At 44.1% G+C, this 22,891-nt stretch overlaps 1 protein-coding gene across 2 annotated transcripts in view; it reads right to left on the bottom strand.

Moving 5' to 3' along the window:
- The window catches only part of THSD4 (thrombospondin type 1 domain containing 4), a 546,728-nt gene that overhangs the window by 25,302 nt on the left and 498,535 nt on the right, over positions 1-22,891 (bottom strand). For both annotated transcript variants that reach the window (XM_054595598.1, XM_054595687.1), the window contains 3 exons: positions 7,658-7,833; positions 5,186-5,282; positions 2,247-2,522 (listed from right to left, as the gene is read on the bottom strand). In XM_054595598.1, the coding sequence (XP_054451573.1) occupies positions 2,247-2,522; positions 5,186-5,282; positions 7,658-7,833 (549 nt within the window). The remainder of the gene's footprint in view (positions 1-2,246; positions 2,523-5,185; positions 5,283-7,657; positions 7,834-22,891) is intronic.

Below are 22,891 nucleotides of genomic sequence, written 5' to 3'. Positions count from 1 at the left end.
CATATATAGTTTCTGAATTTCCAACTTTCTACAATTTTAATCATAACTAGAGGAATAACTTTTAATATGTCTCAAATTTTCATCAGCCACAAGCAGTGTATCAATGCTTCTTTAAGCGGATCTTGTGTGACACTGAGTCAGAGGGTAGTTCTTGTAAGAAATTGAACAGTTTGTAAGGCAGTTTTGATCTGAAACACACATTTGCTTAAAGTACTCTGGTCAGTCAGAGAAAGACAAATACCATATGACTTCATTCATATGTGGAATCTAATGAACAGACTGAACTAACAAGCAAAATAGAGACGGGCTGATAGATAGAGAACAGGCTGACAGCGAAGGCAGGGGCGAGTGTAGAGGGCGGAGGGGCTGAGCAGAAAGGAAAAGGGGTTCATGGACGTGGGCAACAGCGTGGGGACTGCAGGGGGAGGGGGCATAAAGAGGACACATGGTAATGGAAAAAATACAATAAAAAATAAAATTAAAAAATAAAGTACTCTGGCAGTAAAAATTTACAATGTAGCTATAACTTGAGACCATTATTTAAAATAACGTGCCAATTAAACATAATTATTAGCAGAGTAAAAAGCAGTACTGACTGTAAAATTAATAGGAAGCAAAACTTTTGTGGAATTAAGTTTTTTGCAGAGACATATCTGCTTCTATTTAAGAAGAGATCTTTAATTAAATTCAACCAACATTAAGCACATTGTTCGGAGTTAAAAGGTGAATAAGATTCAGTTCATGGCTTGCAGGGTACCTGTTTGGGACCCTGCTATTAAGAGATTAAGTAAAAAATCTTATTTTCTTTAGCCTATCCCTTTCTCTTCAGACCAGATGGGTCTAACTTTTCTACTTAGGAGTTTGTGGGTTGGGGAGCAACAGTAACCACCCCAACCATGTGGCATTCCAGTGAGAGGGAAATTTAGTACATTTACCCAAAAAACACAGGTTAACACAGGAGTGCTCTGTCTTGTAAAGATGGGCCCTGCTTGAGGCTGTTTGCACGTGGCCTTGCCCCGCCTCCCCACCCTCCCGCTGCCCTTACGGTGAGCGTGCCTGTCCACACGCCAGCCCCAATGTCTAGCCGAGGAAACAGAGTCAGAGGCCCTCTTTCTCTGATGGTGAGAAAATACCAGATCTATAATTTTTGACTCCAGTGACCACAATGGTTTCTTTCCTTCAGTCAGTTTCGATTACTGCGGAAAGGGAGACACCTGGCCATTTCTTCATTGTTCAAGAACACCATTTAATATTTCTCTAATTGTAAGCAAGCAGGAACAGGGTGGTGGGGGCAGGTGCTGGCTGGGCTCCAGGCAGCGGGAAGAATCCGGGATCAGTTTGGTTGGGTTTCATGTTGGGTGTATTGTTCAAAACAGAAGCACGTTATGTTGGAGCAGGGGACCGTACCACAGGTAGAGGTCAGTGAGGCATCATGGAGAGATGGACAAAATGAGAAGGGAGAAGAAAATAAATAATTTTAGCCTTGTAACTCCAGGAATCAACCAACCAAGCCGAGTTTGACCAGATAGAGGTCGAAGCAACGACTGTATGGAGTACAGTCCCCACCAGCGTGCCGGTGACAGGGCCCTTCTGTGGAGATGATGCCACGATGCCGGAAGCATTGACAGAAAGGGAAGTTCCAACGTGACTGGCAGAGAAATGTGTGGTCTGGTTAGTTTCACCAGGAAAGACCAGAATGGAGTTTGGCGGAGGGTCAGTGTGGGGACAATGACAAGGTCACAGGGAAATGGACCTGAGTTGGGCAGAAAAGAGCTGGACAGAACTGGAAGACTCAGAATTTCTTGTCATAGCATACTTGTCACTGCTGATGACCGTGAGATGAGCTAAATGTTTGGTGCATCCGCATTGCGTCACCTGCCCTGCACTCCAATGGAGGCTTTAGATGCTTGGGAGCGAGCCCAGGAGGGAGGGCCTCTATGGGCTACTGCCATCGGTCACAGGCGAGAAAGATAGGGGACTGGGAGTAGGAGACAATGGAGGGTTAGGGAAATTCTCTCTCTCTCTCTCTCTTGCTGTTGGTAATAAGCAGGTCTCGAATTTAATTTGCAAATAACACATGTCCTCTCTACCTTTTTATTTAGGAGGCTAAAAGCCAAGTCAGCTTGACTTTTGGGCCAGGCTCATGGAGGGGAGGGTTTGCCAAGCCCCTGGGGCCCATCCTGCACATCCCTCACGGGTCTGCAGGGGGCTCTGTGGAGACCCTGCCAGCCCACACACCAGCTCACCTTTCCCACAGGTTGTGGAGCACTCCGTTGTGCCGAGCTGCTTCCAGTTGTGGTCCCGGCTTCGTCGTGGGGGCTGTGGTGCTGATGGCACCACACTGTCTGGCCGGTGGGAAGAATATCTATCCGGATGCCGGACTGGGAAGGTCTGTGCTGATTCCGAGGTGAAAATTTCAGGTGCACCACCGTGCAAGTCCTCCTTCCCCTCAGTCCTCTCCTTCCCTTCTCCCCGCTCCTGGCTCCTCCCCTCTGCGAGCCGCTGGCCCTGGAAGGGCTCCCCTGGGAGAGGCCGGTGCACACACACGGGTTAAGTGCATTTTGCATGGTGAGTCGTAAAGAGGAAACTGCTTTAACATTAAAAATCAGGTAGCAGGAGATCATTTCTAATTCAGAGCACATATATTTAAAATATGCAGACACTAATTTCCCCAATGTTTAAAACATTATTAAAAACAAATAAGGAAAAGATGAACATCCCAGTAGGAAAAGCAGGCAAGGGCCAGGAAGAGGCAATTCACACAAAAAGGAATACAGGCAGTAAGAGTCTTACAAAAGTGCTCAGCTTCACTCACAACTAAAGAACTGCAGGTAGAAACAAGAGCAACAACCAATCGACTTGCCTAACAATAAGATTAGACACTACGGAAACCCTTAAGTCACTAACTCCCTTGTTGAACATGACGGAAAACAGATTCTCATACACTGTGGGGGAGCCTGCAAGTAAGACACAAATTTTGGAGAGAAATTTGGCAATACCTATCCAAGAACATATTAGTTTAAATACAGTGACAAATTCCAGAGTCACTGTTGAATCCAGTTAAAACATAGGGCTTTCTCTTCCCCTTTACCAGTACTTTCTTATTTAGTTGGCTACCTACAATACTTGGTGGTTTAAAATATTATATGCAAATTAAACCAATAGAGTCAAGACCAGGCATACTGCGACAAGGCCATCCAAGATATTATGAGCTAAAGATATTTAACAATCTTTCGAGTACTTCGCATGCACTGGGTGCTAGGATTGACACCTAACTGATTCACTCCCCTCCCTTCTGCCCCTCTAAAACAAAGCAAAACAGAACAAAATCTTTGAGTATAGTTTTTTTCCCTCTATTTTGTGGACGGGGAATGCGGTCAGAGAAGTTTCTGACTTAACTGAGGAAGCATAACAAGCAAGTGGCAGAGCTGGATCCAGGCTCTGTCCCCCTGACTTCGTTGACATGGGGGACGAATGCCCCTCCTCACCAACTTTTTACAACTGACCCCTCTGGGCCTGCTGTGCCCCAGGCAGCTGACCCCAGAAGCCTGTGCTACCTGTTAGGTGAAACCCATTAGGCTTGTTATCAATCATCATCACCGTGTATCATTTCGAATAGTCTGTGCAATTGCCCCCCCAAATTAGCATCAACCTCAGTATCGCAATAGTTTGCCATCTGGACTTGGCTCTCAGACTGTGTGTTGCTCCTGGAAAGGGCTTAAAAGTTCCGCCGGGCTGGGTACGCTGACTTGAAGCCTGAACAACACGTGCGGCCCGCCTGTCGCACACACACCAGGCCGTTGTCTCCAGGTGGCCGGTGGCTCTTCCCCAGCCTGTGACAATCAGGCAACCTGGTTATCTGATCGGCAGCCCAGAGAAGGATGGATAGGCCAGGTCTCACACCTGCCCCCTCACTTTGTAGGACACACATTGGGCCAGGCAGCCCCTAGGCAGTACAGCAAGCACGGGGCTAGTCACACAGGCGGGTCCCCAGCGACTGTGGGGTGGGGGCAGGAACCTAATTTCTCTAAGCTTCTACTCCCTTACTTTTAAAAGGAAGCTGATAATAGCACTTCTGTCTGAGTGCTGCGGTGAAAATTCAGTGAGCTAGTCTATGGGAAGGGTTTAGCAGTATCCAACACACAGCAAGGACTCAGTGTGAGTGAGCAATTATTATCATTAATGTTTCTGCAGACCTTCTTGTTGGAAAGATAGAATAGACCATCTCCATTTGGGTGGGTTCCATCATCGCTCTGTAAAGAAATACCTGCAAAGCCCGAGTGCTGTGCCACTCCCAGCAGCAGCCCAACCAAAGCTGCCCACTCTGTCCATCAGCAGAGCCCACAGGGAAGAGGTGTATCTCTAGGCATGAAGTCACTATTCTTTTCTGATAGGCCAAAGTCGTGTTCACAGAAGCAAAAGGGGACCGAGGGAAAAGGTGCTGGCAGACTGACTGGTGGCCCTCAGAAGAAGCCTGTGTCCTAATCCCTGGAACCTGAAATATGTCACCTTACATGGCAGATGTGGTGAAGTTGAAGATTTTGAGAGGGAGAGATTACGCTGGATTGTCTGGGTGGCCCAAATTAGGGTCCTTATAAGAAAGAAGCAGGAGGGTGAGAGTCAGGGAAAGAGATGTAGTGCCAGAAGCAGGGGGTCAGAGCCAGCAAAAGATGTGAAGGTGCCGCCCAGCTGGCCTTGAAGATGGAGAAAGGGGCCGTGCACCGCGGAATGTGAGTGGCCTCTGGAAAAAAGGCGAGGAAACAGATTCTCTCCTGCAGCCTCTGGCCCAGTGACTCCGCAGTTTCGGCCCAGAGAACCCATTTTGGACTTCTGACCTTTAGAACTGTAAAAGAGTAAATCTGCATTGTGTTGAGCCACTAAGCTTGAGGAGATGTGTTAGGGCAGCAACAGGAAACTGATACAAGGGCATTTCCACATGAGGAATTGGAAAGAAAGACTCAGGACGTTCAATTCATTTTTGAATCAAGTGAATGAAAAACTCTTATCAGCGAAGGCCCAGACAGATGGTGGAGTTTCCTCTGATACCTGGGCCCTTGACTCTAAGTTCGTGGCCCTGGGTTTTCTCTGCATTGATTGAGACTGAGGGTATCTGCACAAGAAGAAGACAGAGGGGGACTTAAAGGGGAATGAATTGAGGGGTTGGCAGTGAAACAAGGGACTTTACCTGGTCTCCTGTGAGGTGGCACCTGTGGGCTGATGGCATTGGTCCCCATGATAACATACTCGTAGTGGACTCCTGGGTTAGGCTGCTGATGTATCATCTGACAACACAAAAGTCAATGTCACCGCGCTGGCATGCACATCCCTTTCCTCCCAGCTTTGGGTTCAGTGGTATAAGTGGCTCTATCTATAAATCGGTGGGTTAATAATATTGGTAGATCTGTGACAGATTAAACGAAAGTTATTTACAGATTTTTTTCATCATTTGCTTTTTGAAGAATAAACAACTTAAAAGAAAACTAGGCTGAAAGTCAACATTTCAGACATTTTGATTAAGAAGATGGGAGCAGGGGAAGTGGAAGATTTCTGTTGGCTCCAGACCATCCTGTACCATGGCTTAGATTTTGCTTGGCGCTCTCAAAATGTCCAAAGAGATACATGTTTACATTGCAGAGAACCCATGTGAACACTAGGTGGCGAGATAGAGTCGTGCAGAGAAGAGCAGACCTCTGGCAGAGCCCGCCTGTGATCCTTCAGGCTCTTTCAAAGTTTTTCTACCTGGCTGGCTGGGCTGCCTGAGGAAAGCCCTGTCCCAACCCTCTAACTCGCTGACTCTGGGTTCCACCCCTTCTCATCCATAGAAAGCTCCAGACCCACAAAGAGACGTGGTCAGGAAACCAGGTGTAAAGGAACAAACTCTCCCTGGGTCCTACTCTTTCAGGAACGGATGACTGCACGGGGCTGTGAAGTCAGCAATGAAACTCATCTGGGGCAAAAGACAAAGCCAATCATCATGGCTCAGAATAATAAACCCCTCCCGACTGGCTCTGGAGCGCGAAGGCCTGCGGCCTCCCTGGTGGGCAGTGGGGCGATGGGCCCAGTGCAGCAGCAGAGGACGATGGGTAGCAGGGGTGAGAGCCAGGCAAGGAGACGCTGTCGCCTTCTGACATTCCTGTCTGTACTGCTTTACAAAGAGGCTCTCCTGCTGACAGCTGTGTAACTTTGAACAAGTCCCTTAATCGCAGTTTCTTATTTCTGCATCTGGAGAAGAGGAAAGTTAGAATCACAGCGGGTCTCTTAAGCCCTTTTAGCCTCAAGGATCTCTGAGGGACTCCTGCATGGGTGGGACCTGTTCGGTCCCCAACTACGTCTATCACGTCCACTTATGCATCATCTCTTACCTCTTTCCTGCATGTGCAATGGGCCTGTGTTCTATAAATCACCCAACGGAAGGAAGGCTGACATGAGAACCACGGGCTTCTTACCATCAGTAACAACGGTGCTGAGCACAGAACCCCGAAACACAGTGGTGTGACCTCAGGTTCCCGCTATCTGCCCCGTATACCCTCTCTTCTCCTTTCACACAGTTCAACAATCGGTCTGAGTTTGGGAACCCTCTCACCCTCTTCCGTGCCTCTTCTGCGTGAGCATTCTGCTAGTACAAACCTTGTCCCATTTAGAAAATTATTGTTGGCCACCACATCCTAGACCACCTACAGTGGGTCTTTAACAATCTCGGTTTTTTATCCCTGATGCCATTTGAAACCTACCCAGAGTCCAACAACCCGGTGGACAGTGTAAAAATAATATTCAAAATTAACTATAATAAGGCTCTCTTTATAGCTTCTAGTCCACAAACCACTAGGCCTAAGAGGAACAACCATGAAACTGTATAGTTGAAGAACTAATATTTATAAAACTCTGACACAGCACACATCACGTGCTGGCTTTGGAGGTGGTAAGAGAATGCATATCTATGAGTCAGCTCATTCCTTTTTATCATAAAAACCCAATTTCAAGCTTTGATTTCTTGTCACCTTTTATTTCCTGATGTTTTTAAGAAGACTGGATTCTAGTGGTTTCTTTGAAAAACAAGGACTGTTTTTAACTCCATGTAACTCAATAATTTAGTTTCTTGTTAAATAAGTGGAAGCTCTGTCTTCTGGGAGGCAGGGACCGTCTAGTCACCCTCTGCATTGTTCCTTGGGAGCTTTATTGGGTCATCTGGAGTTCTCTGCAGTTCTCCTGTCTTCATTCGCTTTAATAGAATTTGAAGAGGGCTGGGAACTGCTAGCGGTCTTGTCTTGCTTTAGGCATTTGCTTTCTTTTGCCATGAAAAGAAAACATGCCAAATTAGCATTAGGAGGAAAGTGCCTGGAGGAGATCCAATGCTCATGAAATAAAGGATATGTTTTGACTCTGATTTGGTTCAACAAGTAAAATTGGTTTTACTGGGTCAATAAACTCTGAGGGTTCTAAGCATCTGGTAAAGTTTAAGGTTTCTGTGAGTTCGGCACATTCAGGGTGAGTGGTGAAGATGAGGCTGAGCTTTAAGGGCACCTCCAAAGACTCCGCTCTCTGCTCAGATGGCCTTATTAGCAGGGGCAATGGTTTGTTGCTTATTTGTTCTAAGTGTGGCCCGTCAAAGTATCAAGATATAAAATCCAGAGAACAGCCCAGAAACATCGAAACTCACATAGACATCCAAAATCTCATTAGTGGGACCTTCGGCCAGAAAGGACTCTCCTGCAGTGCTCGAAATCTCATTCGGACGCTTGTAGGTGAACATGGTCCCTCCGCCCTCATATTTTCCAGGCCGGTCAATTGCCCAGTTCCCATTGATGATGGAGCGGCCAGAACGACTTCGCAAGGCTGTTAAGAAAAATAAGACAGTTTCTCAGGTAAGCCCAGGGTGTACAGAAGAAACTGAACTATTTCTCCCCCTCCCCCAGTTACTGGCTCTTGATTCCTCAAGTTTTTCATTAGGATCCGTTATGTGCCAGGCACTGATCTAGGCCCTGGGACAGTATGAGGTGTCTGGATCACATCCCTTTGGACTTCCTCATCCCTTGTACCCATTGCAATCCCTTCGCCATAGAAACAAAGTGTGAGAGTGGTTAGGTGAGGGGAAACTATTATGTTCCATTATCCAGGTGAGAGGTTGCACATTGCCAGCTCAGCAGCTCATTTGGTCTACAGATGGGCTTAGTTGGGACTTCGTAATGTGCTTTTAAAAACATAATTGAACTTAAATTTAAGAATTGGGAGATTTTACATAAAAAACTAAGAGTTCTAGCTTGTCTTGTGAAATGAGAAGACATGTTAACATTGGCTGCATCCCCTGGAGGCAGCTGTGTGTGAGGACTGTCCCTGCCTGCTTTGGTTCGCCCCAATCCCCACTGCTCCATAATATTCCCCAACATGGAGGCCAAGTCTCTGTTTATTATCCATTTAGTAATGAATATGACTTATTTATTCCATTTGTGATCATGCTGCATTGCTATTTTTCTTGTAGAATGAATTTTTCTTACAATTTTTCTACTTTATGTCCCCTAAAAGTGGCAAAGCTAAATATAGGCCAAAGGTTTCACAGTATTTTCTCCTACTGGGTCCACTTCATTCATTTCTGTTGCCTCCCTGACTTCTGTGGGCCTTTGAGGCTGAGTGCTATGTTAGATACTTCCACATACACTGTCAAAATTAAGCCTCACAACACTGCTGAGCAGATGCGGAACCCGATCTTTCAGGGACTGGTTCATGGACCAGAGGGAACTGTTCAAACTCAGAAAGATGGTGAGTGATGGAGCTGTGAATTTGTGGAGTCCACACTCACAAGGGAGGTAAGAAAGGAGAAGGGGCAAGAAACAGGAGGTAGGGTTAATGAGAGAAGAAAGAACAGCACGTGAGAGCAGACTTTCTTCCCTTAGACATGTGACACCTTGAAGCCCACAAGATAATGGCAGATTAAAAGTGATTCTGTTTTAAGTGCCATGTACACAGTGGGTCCTGGGATAATCACCGGCTCTCTGAGCTTTCACTTTACAGCGTTCCTAAATTGAATTTTTTACAATGCATTGTGGAAAAATGTATACATAAACAAACGTATTGAAAGCAATATAATAAACCTCCATGTACCCACTGCCCAGCATCAACAATGATCAGCTCATGGCTTATCTTGTTTCACTTTGCAAACCCTGGACTCCATATACCCTTATGTTTTTCAGTAGGTGTCTCTAAAACAAAGGGACTTTTTGTTTGTTAGCCCAGTTTTCAGCAGCGATTCTACAATGGGCCTTCTCAGGCCTGAAGAGCTGGAGGCTGCTTGAAGGGGTGGAAGAGCCTCCAATTTCCATGCAGCCTCCTCTGCAGACTCTGACCCTGGCTGGCTGGTTGGTTGCCATGACTACCGAGAGACCACAGCTATGGAACATTGAATCCGAATTATAAAATCAATTCAGCTTATTGAGTGGCAAAGAAAGCTCAAGAGTAGAGATTGAGGAGGGGTAGGTTTGGGCTGTTTTCCATCAAAAACCACACTTCTTGAGAGTGGTCCATATAGTGTTTTCATTTCCTCATTTCCTATTCATTCCTCAACTACCTCCTGTTTGATTTCTGCCCCCATTATTCCATTGAAACAATTCCAACTCACGTCACCAAGACCGCCACATTGCTAAGTCCAACAGGCACTTTCCAGGCCTCCTTTTATTGGACATCTCAGCAACGTTTGGCACTACTGACCACTCCATCCTATTTGGAGCGCTCTTTCCCTGGCTTCTGGGATGCCACACGCACTCGGCTCACTCTCCACCTGCTCTGGGGCTTCCATTTTTCTTTTCTCTCTCGTATTTCTCTACTCAGCTAGTAAATGTTAGCATTCTTTAGGGATTATGAGTAGATGTGATTTAGGTGTTGTACTCCTCTCATGGGTCATTTTACCTATGTAAATGGCTTTAACTACACTATTCGGTGACTTCCAAACTTACGTTTCCAATCCAGATTTTTCCTCCAGTCCCAGACTTTTGTATCTTATTGCCTGCTTGACAGCTTCATTCAGATGTGTTGTCTTAGACTGAACTCGTCCTTGACTCTTCCAGTGTTTCTTATTTCAGTAAATGGCACCCCATCTAATTAGAGAACTGGAATCATCCCAGACACTGCCTCTCTTCCTTAGCACCTACATCCAATCCATCATCAAATTTTATTTGACCTCCTCCATATTTCTTGAACCCATCTACTTTTCTTCATGTCCACTGCCATCATCAAGGGCCAAGTTACCATCAGAGCTGATCTGCATTAACTCAGAAAGAGTGGGCCTTCTATTTGGTCTTCCTGTTTCCTTTCTTTTCAGCCAGAGTGATCTTTTCAGAATGCAGATTTGAACACCAACTACAGCTTAAAATCCTTCCTTGGCTTTCTATTTATCTCGGGGAAACCACCAATCATTAATGGGGCTGGGGCCCTAGGTGATGTGGTCCAGCCTCATCTTGTGCCACCGTTCTTCTCTCTGTGCTCTGCTTTCTGGCCTTCTTTCAACTCATCTGAGAGACCCCAACACCTCCCACCATGCCATGCCTTTTTTCAGAAATGCTTCCCCTAGCACCCAATCCTATGTATTCTCTTTTTCCCTTTCTTTTTTTAAACACTTGAAGTTATTGGAGTGACATTGGTTAATAAAGTTATATAGTTTTCAGGGATACAATTCTTTAATATACCATCTGTGTATGGTATTGTGTGTTCACCACCCCAAGGCAAGTCTCCTTCCATCACCATTTTTTCTCCCCTTTTACCTTCTTCTACCTTCCCAACCCCTCTTTTTCCTCTGAAAATCACCATATTGTTGTTTGTGTCTATGATTTTTTTTTTTGCTTAATCCCTTCACCTTCTTCATGCAGCCCCCACTACCCGCTCCCCTCTGACAGCTGTCAGTCTGTCCTATGTATCTACCAGTCTGCTTCTATTTTGTTTGTTAATTTCTTTTGTTCATTAGATTCCACATATAGCTGAAATCATATGGGACTTGCCTCTCTCCTGTTTGTTCTTTCGCTGTCAGCTCCTCAGCTCAGTCTTCTTCCACCCCCAGGCCAGGCCTGTCTCTTCTCTCACTAAGAGATGCAAGAACTTTTCCTTCAAGGCACTCAACTCAGTGGGCAGACACCCCCCATTCAGAATGTGATAGGATTAAGGTTTGTCTCCCAGCACACTGTAAGATCCACCACAGCAAAGACAGTGCTGTTTCCTTACTGTTGGAGCTGCAGTGCTCAGCACCATGCTCACCACATAGTAGGAACTTCCGATTTGCTCAACACAAAAATATGTCGTAGAAAAAGGCAGCAGCTCAAAAGAAAGATAGGCAAAGAATGATAACTAAGCAATTATCATAAAACCAAGTACAAATATTCCATAAGCAGACAAAAGTTCATTTGGTTTCTTCCATAAGATGGCTCTCGTAGCACTTAGTTGTCCTTAACTTCATTCAAAACAATTTTATTAGACTGTATTGTGACAGCTGTCATATCACCATGCATTAAAAAAACTTGTCCAAATGGGTGAATTTTTGTGTAGCCATTTTAATATTGAAGGTGGAAGAAAATAGGCAACATTTTTGGCATATTATGCTTTATTATTTCAAGAAAGGTAAACATGCACTTGAAACACAAAAGAAGACTTGGGCAACATATGGAGAAGGTGCTTTGACTGATCAAACGTGTCAAAAGTCATTTATGAAGTTTTATGCTGGAGATTTCTTGCTGGACAATGCTCCACGGTTGGGTAGACCAGCTCAAGTTGATAGTGATTAAATTGAGACATTAATTGAGAACAATCAGTGTTATATCACATGGGAGATAGCAGACATACTCATAATATCCAAAGCAATGAAGTTATTGGTGAAAATGAAAAATGTGTCTCTTGTTCTACAGAAAAAACCATATGGACTTTTTTGGCCAACTCAAAAATTTAAGAAATATAAATCAAAACCACATTGGGATATGCTTGATCCACCACAATGGCAAATATTTGAAAAGATTTAATGCTGCCAGAATTGACCGGTGTATAAATAAGCAAGCACCCATTACCTTGTTGGTGGGAATATAAACTAATTCAACCATATTGGAGGAGAGTGGTCATGTTGCTAAATTTTTCTTTTTAAAGATTTTATCCACTTGTTTTTAGAGAGAGGGGAACGGAGGAAGAAAGAGAGGGAGAGAAACATCAATGTGCGGTTGCCTCCTGTGCACTCCTACTGGGGACCTGGCCCACAACCCAGGCATGTGCCCTGACTGAGAATCGAACTGACAACCTTTTGGTTCACAGGCCGGCACTCAGTCCACTGAACCACATCAGCCAGGGCTTACTGTTAAAACTTTTAAGTTCCCAGACACTTGACCCAGGAATTGTACTTCTAGGAAACTACTTGAGGCATATCTTTCTCTAAATATACAAAAGTGTTTGTAAGAAAGATATTCTCTGCAAGTTTTTTCTTTTTTTTTTCTTTGTTAATCCTCACTGAAGGACACGATTACTGATTTTAGAGAAAGGGGCAGGGAGGGAGAGAGAGAGGGGGAGAAAGGTTTATGTGACAGAGAAACTTTGATTGGCTGCCTCTCGTCCACACCCCTACTGGGGACTGAACCTTCAAGCTTGGCCTGTTCCCAGGACAACCATGGATCGAACCCATGACCTTTCGGTTTATGGGATGATGCTTCAACTAACTGAACCATACTGGACACAGCTCTGAAGGTTTTTTGTTTTTTTTTTTAAATATAGAAAAAACTAAAAACAACCTAAACATCCATTAGTAGAGGATTGCTTAGGGGAATTACCTAGAGGATGTCCACGCAGTGCAGCCCTTAAAACTGTGAGACTGGGCCGCGTGTGGGCATGGTAAGAACTCCATGATAATTTTTAAAGAAAACAAAAATGCAAACAGTGTGTTTGGTATGGTATGGTCTCATTTGTGTATACTTTTATATAAAAGCATACGCATAAAACATGTAGGCACATGCATACCCTTTTTGAGGACAAAAACTAGGGTTTAGGTTGACATGAGAGGTGAGAAAGGAGCCGTTATTTCCATTTTGTGCCTTTTTCACTATCATTCCAATTTTGCTTTATAATATGCCTATATTCCTTTTCTTAAGGCTTAAACATTTTAGTTCCTATAAAGGACACGGTACAGACATACTCCTGAGGGATATACGTATATCCCCCTCTTTACTTGTCCTTAAAATCCCATTTAGAGCATCAAAAGCTCAGAACTGAGGTAAGTTTGAGCTAAGATTTTATTTCTCTTAAAGGCAATATTGCAGGAGAGGTTATTACCTGGAAACCAAAAAGTCCAGTAATGAACCGTTTGAAATACCGCGTAGGAGAGAGCTGCCAGGGCCTCCCAGGAAATCAAACATGGGGGCCCTGAATCTTCTTACCACATACCACCCTAAAGGTTTAGATGAATCCTTACTCATATAACAGCAAAGCATAAAAAAAAGCCACATTTGATTTTTAGCAATCAGGGTCCTGGTTCCACATACCCGTGGGTTAGCTTCTGAACCAGCTCCCAGCTAGCCCGACATGGCTGGGCGTATCAGAAGCAGCTGTGCCTGCAGGTCACGGGCCTGCCGGCGGCCTCAGTGCTGTGAGTGCTGTGGGACTACCCCGCAAAAGGTGCAGGGCACTCCTGCCTCTTGCTAGTGGTGTGTGCACTGAAGGTCAAGCTTTGGCAAAGCCTGACTGAAAGCCAACCTCACAGTGATGTCATTGTGAGGAATCCAATTTTGTTTGACATTTCGGTTTATTCCCGTTTTAGATGTCCATTCATGGCCTATATGTTTGGCTTAAACCATCTGCACCAGCAAAGCCCTTCTCCAAGATTCCTGCAGGAATTGTTGCTCTATCCAAGCCCTGTTTCGACACTTTATCCCATAATCTCAATGCCCGTTGTTGAAGATCCAACCACAGGCTTCTATGCTCGAATAAAGAAGGTGGTTTCCTTTGAACAGATGGCTATGATCTAGACGTCTGTTTCTTCCTTTGGAAAATGAAGGTTAAGTTTCTTCTAGTAGCAAAATTCCAACCGTCTTAATCTTTCAGCAGTTCTTAGAAGTTATTTGGGAAGTAACAAAACAAAATCAAAGGCAAAGGGGTTCGACATCTCTGGCCACCACTACAATGCCAGCTACGGGTCTGCAGCCCTGCCATTTCCCATTTGGCCTATGGGCTTCCACAAAAGCCCACAACGGGCACAAGCCCGAGTGAGTCTCAGAGTATGCTAGCGAATCTGGAAATGGAACATCGCTATTCATTTCCTACTACTACTTTGGGAGGGTCTGTCAATTACATCTTTATTTTAGCTTTCCTTCTATTAAAAATGTAGGCAACAAACCATAATAGGGCTAGCAGTACTGTGACTTTGTCACCAATAGAAGTCACATATAAGACATCTGTTCAGAAGGTATCCAGACATGTAACATAATGAAAAATAGAGGCATTTATCGAAGAGGATACAAGATACAAGAAACATTGCGCATCGGACAATAACACCTCAGTCCCCTTCAAAGTAGGTACCTTGGGACCTCACTCAGTTCTCCCAATTGCCATCAGCTGCCCCATCGTATTTTCCTGAATCTCATTGCCGGTCTGAAATCTCCTCCCTTTCAAAGGTGATTTTAGTTTTGGGAAAAGCCAGAAGTCGCAGGGCACCAAATCTGGGCTGTAGCGGGGGCTGAGTCACCTGGGTGGTTTGATGTTTCGCCAAAAAACTCTGCATGAGGTGTGATGAGTGAGAGGGCATGTTGTTGTGAGAAGCTACTAATCACTAGTTGCCCGTATCCACAGGCTTCTGAATCATCCAAATAGTTTCTGTGGAGGAATGTTCAGGCTTAACACAAAATTTGATGCAGATTCATTGCTCTATTTGTTCAGTCATTTGAATGCACAGTACACATATTCACTCAACGATGTCTACTGCCCCCACAGACTAGTACAGTGAAGTCGTCATTGTTAACACACGCACATTCCAGTCCACTCTCCTTGGCTGCCAGGTTTCATCGATGTTGCACAAATTGCTCTCATTATAATAACAATGGTTGGGCTTTTTCTGGACACATTTTATATTCATACAACATTAATATGTTACAAATACTTTGAAAAAATTGTAAAAACCCGTCCCTATATATAACAATTACTGTAATTATTAGACCCTCCAAGAGATCTCCTATTTAAATGTTGAAGGAGCATATGTTACTATATTGCAAATTTGTTTTCTAAAAATTCGTTAATAATTATATTTCAATATGATTGGTTCCCTTTGTACCCTACTGTATCTAATTTTATAGATTTAAAAACAATTCTGAGAAGGTATTCATTGCCTGTCAAGGGAATCCACAGCACAAAATAGGTGAAGAAACTCTGGTTTAATGATTGATGGTTTTCAAAATACAAGTGAATAGAGAATATGGTTGATAATACTATAAAAACTTTGTATGGTGACAATAAGAACAGTGTGGTGATCACTTCATAATGTATGTAAATATCAAATAACTATGTTGTATACCTGAAACTAATATTATAAATCAATTATACTTCAATAAAAAACCCACAAATGAACTCATAATGTGAATGCCAATCCTATATAGTGAGCAGGACACATATTACTTTTCTTATACAGATGAGGAAATAGGCTCAGAGAGATTAAGTTGCTTGCTCAAGTTCATAGACTCTTACGTTGAGTTCAGCACTTGAACTTTGGTGTTCTGATTCCACCTTTTTCCCTTACACCAGTGTGGTCTTTGGACCAGCAGTGTCCCTGGAAGCGGGTTAGATATGTAGGTTCAGGCTGGCTGAATCAGAAACTCAGTGGGGTCTAACAGCAAGCCCCCCAGGTGTCTATGGTGAATTTAAAATTGGACAACCACTACAGTACACCCTTTCTCATCTCTTATTTTTGAGTCCAGACCAAGAGAGGAGGTTTCTCAATCAAGGGAGGAAAAGCTTCACCTCTCATCTTCTGGCTCTGCCTGGGTAACAGGGCAGATGCAGAGGAGGGAGGCCAAAGAGTCAGCCTGGGGGTAAGGCTTCCGCTCTACCCTTCTGCTGAAGCCCTTGCCACATGCCTGCTCTCCCTGCCTGCGAGCATTTGGGAGTCTCAGAGCCAGCTCTTCCAAGTTATCACCTATAGCACCAAGAGGACACCTATAACTGTGTGACTTTATACACAAGGCATAAGCCATTAGGGTTTGGATTGTGATTAATCCTTGGCAGGGGGGCGGGGGAGGAGGTATAAAAGAGAGTCCAGTTCAACACAATACAAAACTACCTCCAGACGCTCAGTCTAAACACTGTGTTGTTAAATCCTGGGATGCACCATTTCCTCATTTTCACTGACAGCATCTGTGTCTTACAACAGAAAAGCAGTAGCTTCAGGCAACGATTAAGTTCTGACGTAGTTGTCATTTCCGGAACACATGTGCAGTTGATCTGATTAGGTCATTTCAGTCGAGTTAATTGCATTGGCAGCCTGCTTTGTAGCCGTATTAAAAATTTAAAAACATAGGATGTAACATATATAGTGAAGTATTTAAATTATGGGTTTATAGCTCAGTTTTTATATTTATATTACACCTGTGTCACTATTACCTGAATAAAGATACAGACCATTCCAGCTCCCTGAAGGCTCCTTTCTGTTGCCTCAGACTATTACCCCTGTCCCCATAAGGCTCAAGGGTTAGTTACCACCACTGTGCTGCCTAGCACCATAGTTTAGCCTGTTTTTGAATTTCTTACAAATGGAATACTGCAATACATGCTCTTTTTGTGTTGGACGTCTTTTAGTTGACTTTATGTCCATGAGATTTGTTACATTGTTGCATTTATCAGTTCATTCTTTTTCACAGCAATTTAGTATTATACCATACGACTATGCCACCGTTTATTTACTTTTCCTGTTATTGATTGACTTTTGGTTTGCTTTCAGTTTTTGACACTTATGGGTAAAGCTACTATAAACATTCTTGTATGTTTTTGGTGGACATAAGTCCTCATTTTTGCCGGGGGGTCGCCCAGACGTAGAATTGCTAGGTTATAAGTATATGCATGTTTAGTTGTAGAAGGCATGCCAAACGTCTTCCCAGAGCGGTTGTGCTCTGGAGTTGACGCTGTTGGGAGCCAGGGACCTTGCTGCGGAGAAGGAGACGAGCAACTCTGCAACTGGGGAGGCAACATAGAGCCCTGTGGTGACGGGTTTTCATCTGAGGCAGTGTGAGTTCATGATCTTGAAATGATGCGTATGTTTACCTGAACGTTTATATGTACATGTATCAGTGTGCATATTTTATGTGTGTATAGGCATATGTATATATACAATACATGCATATATTTCCTAGCTCTGTCTACTAAGAGGGCTAAGAAGCAAAAACACTCTGCTAGCAAAAGCGTGCCTAGCACCTTAATCATGGTCACTAACACCGTTTCCCAGTAAAAGGCACCATTTCCTGGAAAAATGACTAGTTCCGGGGATGGGACAACATAGGTACGTGATAAGCATAGAAGTGTTCACAGGAACACTGGGAACATGTCACAGGGGCAGAGGAGTCACCTTAAAGGGGCTCCCACTAGCCACACCTGGAATACTTTGAGCACCCAAGTAAGTATGGTAATAAATTGTACTTTAAAAAAAAGTTATGAGTCCGTATCAATAAGTAGATTATTATAATAAATATAATACATACATGAGGAGAAGGGAGAGCTCCTTCTAATGAGGGTTCTTGAGGGCTGGCTGGTAACTATGGAGGGTGTGCTGGGGTTGGAAAATCATTTTGTCATGGTAAAAAATCAGTTGTCGTGGTAAAGATTGGATTGGGCAAGGATCACCAACAGATGTTAAATATTGGCGGCATTTTGATGTGGAGTAAGATATTCTGTTGGTCTTATAGGTCACCCAAACTCTTTATTAGTTACAAGGGAGAAGAAGGAAGAATAATTATCCAGTGGAGAAACTGAACAACACTACCAGATGCTCAAAACTGACATGGCCAGTGAGAAAAGCTGAACCCTGAATGTCCTGATGAGGTAGCGTGGAAAGGACGCGCCCCACTGTGCAGTGCTCTGGCTGAAAGCAAATCTTTTCATCAGACAGTGGGAAACATCCTAGTGTTTGAAAGTGGGGGACTGTATTCTTCAAAAATGTCAACATCATGAAAGATAAAGCAAGTCTGCAGAGCAGATTAAACAAGGAGAAAGAGAAATGTCAACTAAACGCAATTCCTGACCCCGAACCAGAGACAGAAAAATGCTGTAAAGGACATTATTAGATCCTTTAGGAATATGGGTGGTAAATTAAATACTTTTTTGTATGATGTAAATGTATGAAGTTGTTAGCTGTACTGTGGTTATGCGAGAGAACATGCCTATTCTAGGAACTACTCACTGAAACTGAGGTATTTCCAGGTAAAGGGCCATGATGTATGCAACACCATCAAACGGTTCAGAGGAAAACATCTAGGCGACTATGGATAAAAGGAATACAGGAGTTCTTTGTGCTATTTTTATGTTTGCAACATTTTCTGAATTTCAAATTATAGATGCTCCTTGATTTACAGTGGGGTTATGTCCTGATAAACTGTAAGCTGAACATGTTGTAAGTCAAAAGTGCACTTAACCTGCCTAACCTACTGAACATCATAACCTAGCCTACCTTAAATGGCTCAGAACACTTACATTAGCTGACAGTTGGGCAAAATAATCTAACACACATTCTATTTTATAATAAAGTGTTGACTGTTTCATGCAATTTATTGACTACTGCACTGAACGTGAAAACAGAGTGGTTATATGTGTCCTCACCATTCATGCACACAGCTGAAGGCACCCTGGGCCTGGAGAATGTTTGAAGCATTGACCTAAAACAGAAACGCTGGCAACACAGTGCACTGCAGGGTATCGGCTGCTTCCCCTGGTGACCGCCTGGCCGACTGGCAGCTGTGGCTCCTGCCACTAACCAGCGTCATGAGAGCATAATCAGACCTCATACTGCTAGGCTGGGAAAAGATCAAAATTCGAAATTCAAAGAATGGCTTCTACATATCACTTTTGCACCATCAAAAAGTTGAAAAATCATTAAGTCAAACCATCCTAAGTCAGGGACCATCTGTACTTCCAAATACAAAGTTGTTAAAACATGCAAGTTGACTCCCTTACCCTCAAATCCTCACGCCTGGGTTCCAACTCCCAGAGGTCGGGATTTAACTGGTTGGGGAGCAGCTTGGGCACCGAATGATTTAGAAGTTCCCCAGAGGATACTAATTACAGCCAGAGCTGGCCCAGGTAAAATTTCTCATGCTGGCGGGAGCTGCTGCTGACGGCTGCGTCCTGAATCACTACTCTGTTGTTGCTCCACATTTATTTTTCAAAAGCTTCACATTAACTCTTTGGAGACAACTGCTAGAAACATGTAACTTAATGAAGGGAAGACAATGTGTATAATCAAAGAAGAAATGCAGACAAAGCCCTAGTATTCCTTAAAATGCTCCGAACTCCTACTGCTGGGCATACGCATGCTAAAGGAAGGCCACGTGCACTGACCACACAAAATACGCTGTCACTGTTTTGCTCCACAAAACTGCCAAAGGCCAAAAGTGGTTCAGAATAAGTTTGAGAATCTGAATATGAAGAAGGCTTAGAGTCCAGCTTCGATGGCGATAGAATGAAGTTGTATCTGTACAAATATTTGTCATGCCTGGTTTCTGTTATTACATTTATGTCCCTGTTTTATCTCATATATTTATGTAGCAAAGCCCTCCTTTGCTAGAAGGTGAGGGCTTTAAAGGCAGATACTGTGACTTATGCATTTTTGCCCACTGCTTGGCTCCTGCTTGGCATTCAATAAATGCTTGTTGAATAGAAGAAAATTATGAGCCATATTGCTCTGGTCTTATTTTAACCTTGGAATTCAGATAAGAGAGTCTTGGAAACTCTACTTAAAGTCCTGTTCATCTGGATATTCCAATTGCAAAAACATCCTCCATTTCTCCTGATCCAATGGGAAACATGCACAGAGATGCAGAAAAATTCTGTTAAGACGAAATGAGCATTTTTTTCTAGGTAGGTCTAGGCCCAAGTTTGGTATAGTGTCCAAATTATGATTTCTGTTAAACAAATATACACACATATCACACAGTAATTTTTCAGTTCAGATTTGCTTTGGCATTTGGGGTTTGGAAGTAAATAGAACCCATGTGATTTTCTAAAATATGATGTAACACACTTGGACTGAAAATCAGAGTATCACAGAAAGAGGATTGGCTTTTCTTTGGCACGCTATGATCCCAGGTTGTGAGGAGTTTGAATAAAGAGAAATGCCAAGTCTTTGTTCTTATTTCGTTGCTAAATTATAGCAAAGTATGGCTAATTCTCATTCAAGATATTAACATTTGATTTATTTTGACTCCCAACTTCCTTTGAATACTTACTAACTATAAAGAAAGTTTTTGTTTTTAAGCCTCAAATAATGTTGTGTGTAATAGATTCCATCCATGGTTTAAGTAAGAAGATAACCTGGGCAAAGAAGTATGGAGGGGCTGCAAAGGTAAGGTGGCCTGTAGCTTTGGGAGCTCAGACACATGCTCATACAATGGGAACAGGGAGCCTGGTAAATTCCCATGGGCAGGCGGAGGTCGGAGAGGAGGTGGCATCTGAGCAGGAGTGTGAAGGGTGAGGAGCACTCACAAGGCAGGGGACAGAGACAGAGAAGGGCATGGACCAAGGCAGAGGCAGGAGGAGCCCTGAGCTGGGAGGGGTGGGGGACAGGCTGGTGTGCTAGAGAGGGGGCATCATGGGGTGCTGGGGCTGGAGTGGAGTAGGCGCGTGGAGTGAGAGCCCTGGTTGGAGAGGTTGGGAGGGGAGACCCGCGGGCAGACCATGGGCCCTGGGAGCCGTGGAAAGGTTTCTTTCTGGTTGGGGTGGAGACCCAGTTTGTAGAGATCACCCCGGAGCCGAAGAGGAGAAAGTCCAGAGTTTCCCTGTGCCGCAGTCCCTGAGCTCCTACCACTCCCCACAGGCAGGGCCGGACCACGTCTGCCGTGGAGAAGGAACTCCAGGAGTTTAATGACTCCGGGGAGCACATTATAGCTCAGTTCACCCAGAGATAAGCCCAATATCTTTCTCACCCTGTCAACCTGCTTCCTAACCCCTTCTTTAAAAAAAAAAAATTATTCTCCCTTTACTCAGATTCAAGTTTTGGAGATCATCTTTGGCTCTTTCCTATCTTTCTTTTCCCCTAGTAAATCACTCATCAGAAATCTCATGTTCTTTGACCTGCTGCTGCGTCGGTCTCCTTCCTTACCTCCCCTGCCCAGCTGCTCCTGTGTCCAGGTTCTCTGTGCTTTGCACATGGACCACTCAGAGCAGCGCGGATCTGTGTGTGCTACTCTAGACCGACGCTCTGAAATACACCTTTCCTCCCGTCTTTCCTCTGGCCCCGCACCTCCTGATTCACCGTCAAGGTCTTGTCGATTTGACCCTACGTTCAACCACCTCACACAGCCCCTTGTCCACATTCAATCAAGTATAAAAAAGTCAGTAATTTGTGTCTCTGGTATTTAAAAAAATTCTACTGCGATTTTTCATAGGGCAGGAGCCCTGTCTCACATAGCGCCTGACACCTCGGTAGACGCTGCTGGATACTGCTGGTGTCTCCTCGCATCCCAGCCCCCTTGCATCCCAAGGGTCCTGTTCCGTGCTGCTTTCTCTGCTTTTAACCTCTTAGCCCTAATCTCAGTGACTATGCCCTGCTCCTTAAGGCTTAGTTAATTGCTATCTTCATGGTTTTACTATCCTAAATGCTGATTCTAAGCTCCCCCAATTTTTTTTAACCTTAGGAGCAGAAAGTTGAATTAGATTCTTCAGCTCGTGGTACTTTGCGGCACACCTCTCCTGTCTGATTTGCTTTTCCCCTTCACACTGCATTCCCACTGCCACTGCGTCCCACCCACCCCAGCACGCTCCTACCCAAATGTAATATATGTGTATATGCATAATTCACACAGATGATACTGTTTTCCTCACAACTCTTTTCTTTGAAAATCCACTTTGTTACTGTAATGTCTGTTTAGATAACTGTTTTCTAACTGCTGCCTAATATTCCATTGCCTACACCTACTCAGATTACCGATCCAACCTCCTGACCCTGTGGAGACTGGTTTTTAAATTTCCTTCTATGATCCATAGTGTCAGCAAAGGCTGGTATTTAGAAGATCCCAGGGCATGTTTACTGACAAAACACCAAGGTCAAGAAGGCCCATTTCTAAAAATAGCAACCTGACAAATAGCAAGAGAAGTGTTTGATAAGGGTTCACATGTGTAGGTAAAATGTGGCAACATGTTTACAAGAATGCATTGCCCTCCAGGCATGGTCAGGGACAACTGGGAGTGTCTAAAAAGTATTATGTCAGAGGTGGGATTAGAATTCAGCTTTTCCTGCCTCCTGGTCCTCTGGCCAGCACTGCCCCAAACGTTTTCACTAAGGAACATCTGTGGTGCTTTCATCGAATTGTATGAGAGGGGACCCCAAAACACCTGGAATTATTTTCTGGAGGACAGGCCCCTTGTAGTACAGGCTTCCCCTGCTAGGTTAATGCTCTAGGAACCCATCTGTGTCAGTGCACCAGCTGGTGTTGTTGTGAGAGGCTGCATTCAACTCCAGTGAATTGTTTTTGAAGGCTCAACGAGTTGGCCCATTTCATGATGGGTGATTTATGAACGCACCTGCCCACACTGTACTGAGGGTTCAGCAGTTTTTGACCAAAAACAGCACAACCCTCATGCCCTATCCTCTTCACCCGATCCTGAGCAATGTTTTTTCTTGTTTCTCCCAATGAAAAAAAGTCCTCAAATGGAAACATTTTGCACTTGTGGAAGAGGTGAAACAAAAGAGGGAAAA

This window comes from Pteronotus mesoamericanus, unplaced genomic scaffold (assembly GCF_021234165.1).
Source record: "Pteronotus mesoamericanus isolate MK-2021 breed Mesoamerican mustached bat unplaced genomic scaffold, CSHL_Meso_final contig_100, whole genome shotgun sequence".
NCBI lineage: Eukaryota > Metazoa > Chordata > Mammalia > Chiroptera > Mormoopidae > Pteronotus > Pteronotus mesoamericanus.
This window is presented reverse-complemented; position numbering and strand designations above follow the sequence as displayed.